Source organism: Pinus tabuliformis, chromosome Q (assembly GCF_031772625.1).
Source record: "Pinus tabuliformis cultivar Carrire ecotype Pingquan chromosome Q, CPIR1, whole genome shotgun sequence".
In the NCBI taxonomy this organism is placed as follows: domain Eukaryota; kingdom Viridiplantae; phylum Streptophyta; class Pinopsida; order Pinales; family Pinaceae; genus Pinus; species Pinus tabuliformis.
Window position 1 is genome coordinate 1305362965 of NC_142296.1, and position 15534 is coordinate 1305378498.

Consider the following 15534-nt stretch of genomic DNA (forward strand, 5'->3'; position numbering starts at 1 on the left):
GATATGAAAAGCACTCGATGGATTTGGTTAATTTAGCAGACCAGTGCCTTAAGAAATTGTTATTAAAATGATTACTTGTTAAATGATATAAAAAGATGGACCATGAACAGCAATCATCTATCATCAGCTAAAAACACAATGACAAAAACGATATCCAGCAGGTAAAAATTTGAAAAGATGAATGCTTTAAATCACCACGAGAATCATAAACCATCAACCAGATATCAATTTCGCATCTCAAACTTGAAAATTTAGCATCTCAGCATAAAACATATAACGTGAAAGCTCCTGAGATTGGCAAAAATAATTTCCCACAAAATTTTTTTTTTTTTTTTTTTTTTTTTTTTTTTTTATAAAATCTAAAAATAAAAATCTAAAAAACTAAACTAAACTAAAAAATTAAATTAAAATTAAAAAATCTAACAATTTTTTTTTTTTTTTTTTTTTTTTTTAACAAAATTAAAAACTATTTTAAAATCTAAACAAAGTAAATCCTAATAAAATCCTAAATTAAAAGTCTAAGTCAAAACTAGAAAACTAAACTAAATTAAACAAAATTTAATGGTAAATAAAAAGCCCCTAAAGCCCCAAAGCCCCTCTTTTTTGGCGCCGTTGCCGGGGACAGAGTTTTTCTGTTCCTGGAGTTTCATCTTTTCATCTTCTCATTTTCTCATCTCTCATTTGAGCTGGCAGATTCAATATTTTGGCATCTTTTCATCACATATCAGCACCATCTCTTCGGTGTGTTTCTTGTTTGGGTGGCGACTCCATTTTTTATATTTTTCCCAGACAAGAAGCCTCCCGCATATCTGTTTGTTGGTTACTTCTTGGATCTTAGAATCAGTTTTATTGTTCAAGTGGCGACTCCACTTCTTTCATCTTTTGATTTTCTTGAGCAAAGAGCTAGTTCTATCATCCATCTGATCCCTTATTGTTCATCATGGATTATTCATTTAAACCATGTCATTTTACTGATAATCTCCATGATCTTCCGAAAGAGGCCATTAGTAAATTACTTAAGTTCTCGGGTGATGATTCGGTCGCTGTTAAGAGGCACTTAAACATGTTTACTTGTGTAATGATCTTATACTGTAGATTTCCTCAATATAATAATGAAGATTTCAAGATGCGTCTATTTGTCTGTTCTTTAGAGGGTGATGCCTTGAATTGGTTTAATAACTTTCCTAATGATTTTTTCACTTCTTTACAAGACATTCTCAATGCTTTTAAAGATAGATATGATAGTCCAAACAGCTTGCCTTCTACTTCTAAAATTGTTGAACAGAAAGAAAGTAATTCAGCTGTTGAAGAAAGATTTCAAGGTCAGAATGTGTCATCCACCGGAAATATTGCAGATCATCATAGTGAAAAATCAGGGATAAATGACAATGAAAAGGAGGAGCAAAAGCAAATAATACAAGATTTAAAGATGCTGGTGAAAAATCTGGAAAGCAACCAAACTAATCTTATCAATGATGTTAAAACTTTACGCACCCATCTGGAAAAACGTAATAAGGAGATTGAGGACACGCAAAATCAACATGCTAATGAAATTGAGGCCATGAAAACTAAACATGAAACGGAAATTGGAAACATGCAAGCGAATCATGAAGAAGAAATAAATTCCATACAGCATTGCTTGATGAACATAAAGGAAGAAAATGTTAAAGTAATAAAAAACATGGAAGAACATCATGCCAGACAACTTAGTGCTATAAAGGTTGAACACTCTAGACAGATGGATGCCATTAGAATACAGGTTCAAAAATTTCAGCAATTGGAAAATGAAAGAAAACAGATAACATCAATAGATCATGAGCCTTCTCATTTGTTGCAACAAGATCCATCTTATTATGAGGAGGTTATTAGTTCAGTTGAAAGATGGTTGATTGAGGATGGACTTAAGAATGATAAAGATCAGATGCGGGCTAAAGAGAGACATATCACGCGTACTTCATCTAATAGTTTTGAGACAGAAACTTCCAGCTCATCAGTAATTCATCCTGCCAGAAAGAAAAAGCGCAAGAGGAAGAAAATGAGAAGAAGATTTGACGCATCAGACGACCGCGAGCAGCTTGATTTTCGGATAGGAAGAACCATATGCAAAATGGGACATGGCACATCCGACAAGCAGCCGACAGATTTGCCTGAAAGCAGGCAAATGCTCAGTATGCACTATATTGAAAACATCTGATGCCGTAGGGCATCCTTTGTATCGTATTTCTAACCCTACTCCTTGTTTTTTCCGCATTTTCGTTTCTGTTTTAGATAGTTAATAAATGAAGAGCTTTTATCTTTATTGTGCTTAACGTATATGTTGATGTTTGGATGGACGCTACTTATTTTTGTGTTGTATGGATGCAGATTCTGGATTCTCACATTCCTGCAAGCAGCAACGTGTCCCCAAGTAGAGCCAGATGTTGACCCCTACTGGTCAACTACCCATGCAGTGCACCCCGTTTTTCTTGACAGAAATAAGCAGCACCTGATCAGCATGTCCGTGCCATCCTGCCATCATCAGCAGCTTGATCTTTTTGATTTTAAACCCAGTCTGCATGTATTAATTGTAAATAATCTTAGCAGACATGAGTCATGTATGTAATTTGCCTAGGTGGACCTAACTTTCTGATGATAATCTACGTCCCGGAAGGTTTTTTGTCTCACCGATCCACGGATCGGCAGAGTTTTCCTTCAAACCTGACCCCAAAGCCGGGATTGATTTTGTCATTAGAACTTTAGGAGAATCCTAGTGTGTTGATCTGCTAGATTATCGTTGTGTCGCAGAACTGGGTGTTTGTGTGAGGGTCTGTATTAAATGGGTTTGTCCCTTAAGATGTATTTTTTGTAAAAGTCATGATGTAATGTGTCTTGAGGGTCGAGAAATGTTTTAAATCCCCTCATGAGTCCTAAGTCCTAGGTCCTAGGTGATGTTTCCGAAGGTTTAGTTCAGTGATCCATTCTAAAATGAATAAAAATAATAAAATAATGAAAAATAATAAAAAAAAAAAAAAAAATCAAGCAAAAACCCTAACTAATAAAATAATAATATTTTAAGTGAATAAATCGACGGATGAGATCAAGAGATGTCTTGATCCTCATCAACGGTCGAGATCATTTCCACATGGATCACTCGAACTAGCCGTTAGGATCATTTCCTTTATATAGGGTCTTAAGGGGTCATTTCAATTCATCTGATCTGTGAGTAAAAGACTGAAGAAGCTCTCTTGTAATCTGATTTTCTGGTTAATAAAAAGACTTTGGGGTCCAAATCGTGTTGGTGTTGCTCTCGGGAATTGCTGTGAGATCTTTAATTTTCTGCATATTTCAGTTTTCAGCCATTAATCATAGCTTGTTTTTAGAGTAGTGTGAGCACAGGTATCTTGTTCACCTGCTAGGGTTTGAGGGCTGCTAGGGTTTCTGAAATAATGGCAGGTATCTCCATTATTTCCTGAGATCTAGCAACTTTCTCTCTCTCTTTGCTGATGGTTGCTTGAGATGTGCAGGAAAACATTTTTTGAAGGAAATTTTGTGGGCGTTCGGGGAAGTTCTCGGCTGAACCAGCCAACTCCCGCAAGCACTTTCTGTGCAGAGCCCAGCTGATTGTTCCCTGGGTTAATCATTTAAAGTTTCTTTTCTGTTTTACATTGAGAGATTTTCTTTCTGTTCACAGTGAAGTTCAAAAATTTCTGATATATTGAAAACATTACTGCAATTTATTGTCAAATCTGGCATTTCAGGGGCCACAAATCTGTAAATTTATTCGCTGTCTTAGGGTTTCATTTTTTTTAGGGTTTTCAAGCTTCTGCTTTTCACAATGTTTTTTAGATTTGCAAGATTCTGCTTTGTACAGTTTTGATTAGGGTTCTCAGTTTTCTTGTGTCTACAGGCATAAAATTTTGGGACAAGCGACTGTTGGGAGCCTCAACCTGCATTTTAATACGGGCTAATCAACGAATATTCACTTATTTAACTAATCTGAGGACGCAGCGCATTGATTGGGTGAATCATTTGCTCACCACGTCCAACGTTCAAGTGAAACAGCGAAGTGTATATTGCGTGAAGGCTCCAGTTTCATTCAGGCAGCAAATCTGGGGTCGATCATTTCATTTACAAACACTCAGGCCTGCATAAGGATCTTTTCTTCGGGCCGCCGTCAGAGTTCTGGCTACGCAGTATGTTCTACTTGTTGAATCCGTCATCGGTCACTCAGGTTTTCACGCCAGACAGAAAAGATTGAGACGAAGGTGAGCCTCAGCCGTTCTCAGGTAAGCACTGCTTCATTGCCGCCGTCTCTACATACGCAAGCTCAAATCGATTTTTTAAAACAAAAAAAAAAAAATCGCTGTCAGTCTCTCCGCCTGCTAGCTGTGTCCTCTCATGTGTCTCCTTATTGCCATCCGGAACGCTTCCTGTTGTTGCTTGTTTCCTGGGCGGAATAACCTGCTTTCCGATCCACGCTTTCCCTTCTTTGACGGCTTCTCACCGAAGTAATACGCATGATATTTGCTGCTGCTCATTCCGTTTCAGACCCGTGTGCAACCTGCCAGTCAACAAACCAAGGGAAATCCAAAACGTATCGACATTTCCTCTGCTGCGTGAAGTGCGAAATTTTTTCCTACCTAAGCCTTGCTCACGTCCAGAATCTCGGGCCTTAGTTTCTTGTATCATTCAGTCGTTTTTGTATTATGTGGTCACGATAGTTTCACCATTTGTTTTTTTAGTTTTGTTTCAAATTAACATAGATTTAAATTAGATGCATTCAATTGTTTTTTTTAGGGTAGGTTAATTTTTTTGTTTGAATAGATTTAATTTTGATTTAGGATTAAAGTTTATAGTTAGATTTAAAATTCGATTTTGTTTCATTTAGTTTGGACTTTTATAAAAGTTTCATTATAATGTTATGATATGTTAATAAGTTTTCAATAGAATAGATTTAGATTTAGATTTATTTATTTTTATAGTTTTGTGTTATATTTAAAATAGATTTTAATACTTAGTTTTTAGATTTAATTTAGGACTTTGGTTTATTTTTTTATTTTTTTTATCTTTTATAATTTTTAGATTTTTAAATTTTCATTTGTAAAAAAAAAAAAAAAAGAAGAAGAGGGGCTTTTTATTTACCATTAAATTTTGTTTAATTTAGTTTAGTTTTCTAGTTTTGACTTAGACTTTTAATTTAGGATTTTATTAGGATTTACTTTGTTTAGATTTTAAAATAGTTTTTAATTTTGTTAAAAAAAAAAAAAAAAAAAAAAAATTGTTAGATTTTTTAATTTTAATTTAATTTTTTAGTTTAGTTTAGTTTTTTAGATTTTTATTTTTAGATTTTATAAAAAAAAAAAAAAAAAAAAAATTAAAAAAACAAATTAAAAAAAAAAAAAAATTAAAAAATAAAAAAAAAAATTAAAAAATAAAAATTTTGTGGGAAATTATTTTTGCCAATCTCAGGAGCTTTCACGTTATATGTTTTATGCTGAGATGCTAAATTTTCAAGTTTGAGATGCGAAATTGATATCTGGTTGATGGTTTATGATTCTCGTGGTGATTTAAAGCATTCATCTTTTCAAATTTTTACCTGCTGGATATCGTTTTTGTCATTGTGTTTTTAGCTGATGATAGATGATTGCTGTTCATGGTCCATCTTTTTATATCATTTAACAAGTAATCATTTTAATAACAATTTCTTAAGGCACTGGTCTGCTAAATTAACCAAATCCATCGAGTGCTTTTCATATCGTGTCTCGTGTCTCCCAACCAACTGGTCGACAGTTGGTCTCATCATCTCGCAGGGTCTACCCCCCTTAGCCGCAGGAGACCGGCTTAAACGGAGGGATCGGGGATCAGAGTGACAGCCCCCGATCCGAGCGTTGTCGTGCCAATCTGCGCGACAACAAGATCATTTCAGCAAAATGATAGGACCAATAAAAACAAATGGAAGAAGACTGATAGAAATTGTAACTTTTGTAATCGAAATGGCCACTTAGAATCTAAATGCTTTAAGAAGATGGAAGCCTTGGAATCCGCAATGAAGAAACATAACATCCATGTGGAGCATTCTTCAACTTCAACTTCAACTTCATCTTCAGGAATGGCACTTTCTGCATGTCGTTGTCAATCATCTCAGTCTGGTTATGCATTAAATGTATCTTCTTCTTCTCATTCTCATGACTGGCTCATTGATTCTGGAGCCTCTTATCACATGGCCAAAAACCAAGCCATGTTTTCTTCTTTAAATGATTGTAACACCAAAAATATATATGTTGGTGATGATAGATCTCTTAATGTTGTAGGGACTGGAATTGTTCATCTAGACAATGGTCAGTTTAATGATGTATTATGTGTTCCAACCTTATCCTGCAACCTTCTATCTGTATATCAGATAACTCATTCAGGTGAAGGTAAAATTGTTGAATTTTCACCTCATGATGTTGTAATCAAAGATCTAAGAGATCCTAAACATATTCTAGCTACTGGTATTGCTGATGATTCCACAAGGTTGTATAAGTTTCACAACTTTGGGTCATCAAATCTTCCCTCAGTATTTGTTGCTCATAATGATGAAGTGAGCAAGCTTTGGCATGAGCGATTTAGTCACTTAAACTATCGCTCCCTTCAGCATCTATGTAAAGAAAATATGGTGACAGGTCTTCCTATGGTATCTTGCAGAGATGTTGTTTGTTCCGGATGTGTACTCGGAAAACATCATCGGGACAGTTTTGAAAAACGTGCCTCTTGGCACGCCTCAGCCCCTTTACAGCTTGTGCACAGTGATTTATGTGGTCCACTTCCTGTTGCTTCATTCTTTGGCTGCAAGTATTTCTTAACTTTCATTGATGATTTCTCCAGACGCACTTAGGTATACTTCTTAAAACTCAAGAGCGAAGTATTTAACACTTTTTTGGCCTTCAAAGCCTTTGTTGAAAAACAATCTGGACATCAAATTCTTAAGCTAAGAATTGATAATGGTGGAGAATATGTTAAAAACACATTCATCAACTTTTGCACCGAAAATGGAATTCAAATGCAACATACTGTTCCATACACTCCACAACAAAATGGTGTAGCTGAAAGGAAAAATCGCACCTTAAAGGAAATGGCTAATTGTATGCTGCAATCTAAAGGACTCAGTCTTAGTTTTTGGGCCGAAGCAATTAATTGTGCAAATTATATAATCAATCGCACTCCTACTAAGGTTCTAAAGAATATCACTCCAGAAGAAGCTTGGAGTTCCATTAAACCAGATGTAAGTCACTTTCGTGTTTTTGGAAGTGAAGCATGTGCCCATATTCCAGATGAAAAGCATAAAGCTTTAGAACCTAAGAGTGAGAAATGTACTTTTGTTGGATATTCAGAAGATGTAAAAGGTTATAGACTTATTCCATTTAAGTCCAAAAATGTTATCATTAGAAGAGATGTAAAATTTGATGAAAATAAATCGGCCTGCGAGCCTAGTCCGGCGGATGTGCCACCTCTTCCTATCTCTTCTACTTTTGAAAACATTTCTTCTTCAGATGATGAAAGTGAGGATGACAATCCTCCCCCACCTTCTCAGGATCCTCAACTTCCAAGATGGGTCTGTGCTACTCGGGATGCAGCAGGTGATCTTGCCGGTGATCCTACAGATCAGCGACGTACACGTTCTCAGTTCGAAAGAGCCTCTTCTTTACTGGCTCAAGCTCCAGTAAATCATGATCCTGACACTTTTGCAGAAGCTTCAGGCCATCCACATTGGGAAGCAGCTATGAATGAAGAATATCATTCATTGTTGACAAATGATACATGGGATCTTGTTCCTCTACCAAAGGGACGCAAACTTGTTAGATGTAAATGGGTTTACAGAACCAAGTATGGATCAGATGGGAAAGTTGATAAACATAAAGCTCGTCTTGTTGCTAAGGGCTTTTCACAGGTTGAAGGCATTGACTACACTGAAACCTTCTCCCCTGTTGCCAAAATGAACTCTATCCGCCTTGTTCTTTCCCTTGCTGCCTCTTTAAAATGGGAAGTCCATCAGATGGATGTTAAATCTGCCTTCTTGCATGGGGACTTGCATGAAGAAATCTATATGGAACAACCCATTGGCTTCATCCAAACAGACTCCAGCCTTGTATGTCGACTTAAGAAATCTTTTTATGGTCTCAAGCAAGCTCCTCGGGTTTGGTATGCCAAAATGGATAGCTTTCTTTTAGAATCTGGCTTTTCTAGGTGTTATTCTGACAATACTGTCTACACCAAGAAAGTGGGCAACTCTCTTATCATCCTTGTTCTTTATGTTGATGATCTTATTCTTACTGGTAGTGATCCCAACCTTATAAACCATGTGAAGTCCAGCCTTAAAAAGAAATTTGAAATGACAGACTTAGGACACTTACACTATTTTCTCGGTCTTCAAGTCTTGCAATCCAAGGAGGGTATTTCCCTTTCCCAGTCCAAGTATGCTTGTGATATTCTTCGTCATTTTCACATGGAAGACTGTAAGCCAGCCCCTTCTCCCTTTCAGTCTGGAGTCAAACTTTCAGTCTCTTGTACTTCTCCTGAAGTTGATGCTACCTTATACCGTCAACTTGTAGGAAAACTCTTGTATTTAACCCATACTCGTCCTGACCTTTCCTTTGTTGTTGGCCTTGTTGCTCGTTTTATGCAAAACCCCCGTGAAAGTCATTGGAAAGCAGCTAAAAGAATACTTCGTTATGTTCGAGGTACAGTACAGTTTGGAATTCCTTACAGTGCCAAAGCAGCTCCTCTATTAGTTGGTTTCACTGATTCTAATTGGGCTGGTGACCCTGATGATCGGAAGTCTACTGCCGGTTATGTCTTCACTCTTGGTTCAGGACCTATTACATGGGCTTGTAAGAAACAGGCTGCCATTTCTCTTTCGTCAGCAGAAGCAGAGTATCGTGGTGTCGTGGAAGCCAGTAAGGAAGCCTTGTGGCTTCGTCAGATCCTATCAGAGTTTGGCTTTGAGCAGCAGCATCCAACCATACTTTGGTGTGATAATCAAAGTGCCATTCAGCTATGCAAAGATCCAGTCCAGCATCAGCGCAGCAAACACATTGAACTACACATGCACTTCATCAGAAAGCTCATTCATGACCATGTTCTTGAAGTGCAATATTGTTCAACAGATGATCAGGTTGCAGACATCTTCACAAAGGCTCTCACAGAGGCGAAGTTCACTAAACTTCGATATATGCTTGGAGTTCAGGAAGTTGTCACTAAGGGGGGATAGGCTCTAGTGCCTCCTTCCTTCTCCTATTGTGTCATATTTGTAAATCCTTCAATCCTATCCCAAGTTGTTCTTAAGGGGGGATGTTAGGATATTCCGACACATAGGATATAGTTAAGTTCAACTTGGTCTAGTGTAGAGTTAGGTATAGAGTTAGGTAAAGTGTGTTTCTTTACCGTTGTACATTTTGTAACTTACAATCTGACGGTCACGATATGTAGTGATCCGACGGTTCACTCTCTCCTCGGTATTATCGACACTTGATCCGTGGCTTGACACCCGATTGGTCCATGAGTTCTATTTAAAGCGCATGGAGGGTCATTGTTCGGGTAATCCGTGCATGAGAGAAGCTTATGTAAATTTTCATTCTTTGATTAATAAATTGCCTGTAGTAGCCACGTTGGCGCAGGCCATGGACTGTTTCCCTCTTTGAGGGTTTTAACCACGTCAAAAAACTGGTGTATTGATCTGTGATCTGGTTGTGAGCGGTGTCCTTTTGGTGTTCTTTCTGAGGAACTTACCCTGTAAATTCCTACAGTTGGGGTACAAGGATAGCTAATAAATGGGAAGCCCACACTTGGGTATATAATGTATGGGAGGGAGAAATCGTGGTGCATGGGGTGCCCCGGCCTTGATTTTTCCACCCTTCTTTATATGTTTTTGGTCTTTTATGATTTTTCTTTAATTAACTACTCGGGACTCAAGGGATAAGAACATGATGTGTAAGGTATAGCAGTGGATACCCCCTTTAAGGTAGGGCGGTTCATTGCCCACCAGGGGTTGGGACAATCATGGGTTCTTGAATGATAAAGGAGGCTCATCTAGGGCCTATAGGAACTAGGGTGATGGCCATGATGATGGGGTAGAGCCCATGTATTGGTCTTTTGCCCACATGCTAAATGTGTTTGTCCCGGCCATCTTTTGCATTTTGTGGTATATCTTCCTATTGAATGTGGCCAATTATGCTTTTACTTTTCTTTTCCGTTGCATCAACCTCTGGGACATCATTCCAGGCCTGATCCAAGGTGTGGGCAAGGAGGGGGAAGGCTAACCCTATGTGGACCCAGTGGAGGAATGTGGACCCAGGTGGGAGAAATGATGAATAGGGATATAATGAGTGGAAGAAAAGTGATATATGCAGATGAGGGAGCGGGACCACACAACCAAAATCAGGGTTTCCCGTGTAATACCATTCCTAAAACCCAAAGGTCAGTAAAAGAGAACCCACGGGACTAGGGTACAAGGTTAACATTCAAAGAGATCTAGGGGACAAGAGCATAGACCTAGCGCATTCTTTCCACCGAATCGCCCCATTAATCCATGCCCAGAACTATCCATGATAACCAAACTTCAATACTCAATTACCAAATGACAAAGCATACCTTTAGGTTCAGGAGGCCCATTTTCAAACATACGATCCTGACAGATGGGTGAGGGACCAAATGGCTGGCTCAAGTGGCGGAGAAATGGCACAACGAGCTAGTTGGTGGCTGCAAGGGGTTGTTGGCTGCTGGCTGAGGAAAATCTTGGAGGAAAAAAATTCTCCTAGGGATATCACCCACAAAATGGTGGGTAACAGTACTTATTTCAGAAACTCCAAAACATTTTGGCCCTTTGTGAAACTTAATATATATATATATATAGAGAGAGAGAGAGAGGGAGAGAGAGAGAGATGTATGTCTTTTCAAAGTTAAAAAAAGTAAAAGAGTGGTGACTTTTCAAAGGGGTACAACTTTAGTGCACGGAAAATTCACATGGAGGTGGTGATAAAGGCAGCTGGATTAAAAAATTAATGGGTATATGGACAAGAATGAAGTGGCGGTGTGGCATATAGAGTCGACGGGACGGTTAAATTATGGGATTACAGGTAGCAATAAATTTGGAGAGCATATGATGCGAAAGCCACTTGTGTACAAAGAAGCTTGGCGACTGCATACTTCATACCGCTGTACAGCACATTCTGCAGTGTACAGACTCTGCGGGCTATGTAAAGAACAGCAAGACATGAAGCATGTGTGATCTTTGAAATATTATTATTATTACATGAAGGGTGTGTGATTTTTGATGTTTCTTCTTCTTCATTATTATTACATGCAGCGTGCGTGATCTTTGATGTTTCTTCTTCTTCATCATTATCTTTACTATGACAAATCATGAATAGCACTTTGGTTCAAAAGTAGAGAAAATAAACAATTTGAATGTTACACTATGCATAGTCTAAACAGGCCACAATTTTTCCCAAAAAACAATAAAAATTTCAGCGTATGATTTTGAGAAAATAAGGCAGAAATTTTTGAAAATCTGGGTTACAGCTGTCAAGCTTCATGACTTTGGGTGCCCCACGGGTTCTTGATGGTGCTGAATCCATTTCCACTATGAAAAAAATGATTTAAATACTTCCAGTCAGATTTATGGAAAGACATTTTCACTGGATTCCGGCGAGAAATTCTCTGCCCGGGCGAAATTGTGGCCTCGGTAGACAACACAGTTACATTACTGTTAATTACTAGGCAGTCAGAAGAAGACTTTATCCATGTTGACCTTGGTTCAATCGTTTATAATCACAAACTTTCTCTACCTATGCAAAACACCAATTTCACATCTTTATGAGTTGAAAAAGTCAGTGTTGTCACTCAAAGTACTCACCTTTATATGACCATCATGAGCAATAAGTATGTTATCAGGCTTCAAATCGCGATGCACTATTCCCAAAGAATGTAAATACTCTAACGCCAAAACCTGTTGGGTCAACAGATATAGTTTACAGAAAATTTTAGTCTGCTTTTGCATGTGGATTAAATTTAGGTTCCTTACAGTGTAGAAAACATAAGCAACCATATTATCAACATTTATTTTAAGAGTGAAGACTCAACACACCAGCTCAGCGATGTAGACACGGGCAACATCCTCTTCTAAGCAACCAACATTTCTAAGCAAAGAGTACAAGTCGCCTCCATTCAGATATTCCATAACCAAATAAAGGTTATCTCTGCAGGTAAAGGAGTAAAAAAAACGTACCTACAACATAAAACCAAGATGCTATCACAATAATCTTCAAGATTTGACTGGATTATATGCTTTATCAGATTGATGTATGCAGATATATGCAAGTGCAGCCACATGGATGAGAAGAATAGAAAATTATTTCCTTCACATTGTAAATTATATCCTTCCATAATATTTGCAGTGATGCAAGTATTTTCTGTTTCTATAAAAAGTATTTGGAAAAAATAAAAAATAAAATAAAATAACCTATATTCTTCCATGTTTTCGTATCTATATTTGCGATGCATCCATATGCAAAGATTATTTTTCGGCACTAGATTTCAAAGACTTACATTCTAAATATTATTTTTCAGCACTAGAATTCGAACACGTACATTTTATTTTAATACATACAACTTTTAAACAAGAAATTTTCCACCAAAGAGTAATGATCAATGCATAATTCATGTATTTCTGTCACAAGCAGCACATAAAAAATATTGTCAGTAAAATAAAACCCCGGCATTACATTCCAGATTGAGACAACAAAATAACTGTATGCACTTACCAGCGGGAACTCACAGCTTAGGCTAAAGAATGGAAGAGGCTTTTAAGTTTCAATGGGAAGCTTGATAAGGTCCAGCCAAGTACAAAGGCCTCAATAAAGTTGAAAAACCTGACAGCGTATATGGCCTGCTGTCTAGCATCTGGGAAATTGTATTCAGTTCATGAAGCAATGGGAGCACTGTGTAGCAGTCGCATTGCACTACTCATTAATCTTTTCCAGTTATCCACAAAAAATCCTTGTAATGTTCGTCTTTCTTTCACAAATAGAAGAATAAAGAAATTTAGATGGCTCTACCATAAGAAAATGCTAAGCCATCAGGGGTAAGGAAGGTCACTGCCAATTAATTAGAACATTTTCCACACTATAGCATACTCAACTACATCCAATTTTAATAAACGTCATAAGATCCATGAAAATCAGAATTCTTGATATTTATGAAGTTACATCTAAGTTGCACGAAACGCCAAAACGTCACACACACACACACACACATATATATAAGTGAATAACACATTATCTTGCAAGAAGAAAGGGAATAAGACCCATAGATGACAATTTAGAAGGAAAAACAAGTCTATATTAACTCAGATGATTACATGATGGTCAAGTTTTGGAGTTTTGGCTATGGATACGGGCCCGAAATGCCGGGTTCCTAGAAGTTTCATGCGACATAGAGTTACATGCTAAGTCACCTGACACGGGGATTCGGGACACGTAGGATTCGGGATTCGTGGTGTCGGATTCGGGACACGCTGACCCCCGGAACAGGACACGTTAGGACACGTTATATATTATTTTATTAAAAAAATATATATATATAGTATATATTTAAAAATATATATATATATATATATATATATATTAACAATTAGATATTATCATATTTCTTACACAAATTTTAATTAATGATACAAATTTATTGATTTCAAACATAGATCTTCATCTATAGCTATTAGCATGCATAGTACATACAAAATTCAAATAAATGTTGGTACTGGTCACATAAATGATAAATCTATTAAAAATTTAAATCATGATTCATAATTCATAACTGAAAGACAACTTACAACTACAAGATAGTAAGATAAACACACTGACAACTGTAGTTTTCTCATTAAGTCATCAAATCAAAATGTGTTACATAGGTAGTGTTGGTGCAATGCCAATGGCAAATAGAAATAGAAAATATAAAACAACTACAGGTATACAAGCCTCAAGGCATCAATCAGCATCAGAATCAGCATCACTGTCCCCATCATCATGGTCCCCACTTCTCTCCTCTACATCCTCCTCCTCCCCTGTATCCATAGTCGCCTTTGCATTTGCTGGTATGGAGGCTGACCCCTCTAAGTCATCAAATCTAACAGGCTCTAGCACTGGATCATTGAGATCCATGTTGGCCAATGCCAACTCAACAATGGTGTCCAGACCCATATCATTAGGAACAGTGTTACTTGGGAGCGGGAGCGAAAGTGGGGAGCGGGAGCGAAAACGGGAGCGGGAGCGACATATTCAGAAGCTCTTGGTTTGGTGCTCTTGATTAAATACGAGTTCCATACCCTAATACATGACAAAATTCAATGGAAACATTGCAATCCCCCAATCCTAAAATCCTGAAAAACTGATAAGTCTGCTGGATTTTGAATGAAATCTAAAATTCTACTTTCTCCATATGAAATCCAATGAGGCTGGAACCACTCTCAAACATCCTGAGTCATTTCATGGTAATGTTAAAAATTTAAGTAAAAGGATGAAAATGAAGATTAAGGAGAATGTCACTTTTACTTTAAGAATTTAACATTACCATGAATAGCATATCAATACTAGAGCCTAGACTTGATTATGAAGCTGCCAAAATGCTCTACTCCTTGCTGCAACAGCACAAATCACTTACCAAATGAAAATATTAATGAGCAAACACGCCCTTTTCATACCCGCGCTGAGCTTAGCGAGTCCTGGAAACCGGACACGTGTACTAAAATCGCGACACGCCCCGGAAAATCGCGACACACCCTCGGACACGACGTGTCCGAAACAGACACGACGTGTCCTGTGATTTGGACACGAATCCGGACCGAATCGTGTCAGATTCGCTGGATTCGGGATTCGCAGGGGGTTTAGGACGAATCCGGTTTCCTAGGTTACATGTATTGCATTTGGAAATAATGATTATTGTCATAATTAAAATTTAGCAAGTCTCCCTTGTTTAAAAACTTGCTTTAATATTTCAATCATCTAAATGGTTTCTTGCAAAAAGTTTTGTAAGACTTCCACCCAGATAGATTGAACCAAATCTAATATCATTAATCCAATTTGCTATTATCTGTATTCTGCTAATAGTAACCACAGATATTTTACATACTATAAACACGATGAGACTTGGTCTACTAAACGGTTAATATGTTTTTACTTTTCTCCTTTGCACTCTAACATTATCTTTCTTGGATGACTTCTAAATTGATCACTCAATGTTAAGTTATAGTGTGTTATATGCTTAGAGCAATTTACTTTTCTTTCTTATTATTATTCATAGATTAGCAATCACATGTGCATAAGTAAAGTGCAGATAGAACATTAAATGATCAACAGAAAACAAGCCAAGACAAGAGACACAAGATATGGTGGCTAGCCAGGGATGAACCCCACAATGTGTGGGGAAACCCTTTGATCAAATTTTTTTTTATCTTCAATAATTCAGCAGAGATAAATAGTACAATAAATCTGATTTATATCAACAGTAGCAAACCCTAGATCA

At 37.3% G+C, this 15534-nt stretch overlaps 1 protein-coding gene across 3 annotated transcripts in view; it reads right to left on the reverse strand.

Moving 5' to 3' along the window:
• The window catches only part of LOC149224626 (putative serine/threonine protein kinase IRE4), a 472510-nt gene that overhangs the window by 302732 nt on the left and 154244 nt on the right, over nucleotides 1-15534 (reverse strand). For all 3 annotated transcript variants that reach the window (XR_016249525.1, XM_089386195.1, XM_089386193.1), the window contains exons 8-9: nucleotides 12104-12244; nucleotides 11873-11965 (exon numbers count right to left, since the gene is read on the reverse strand). Coding sequence is in view for 2 of the 3 variants with exons in the window: in XM_089386195.1 (XP_089242321.1) it covers nucleotides 11873-11965; nucleotides 12104-12244 (234 nt within the window). In the remaining variant the exon portion in view is untranslated. The remainder of the gene's footprint in view (nucleotides 1-11872; nucleotides 11966-12103; nucleotides 12245-15534) is intronic.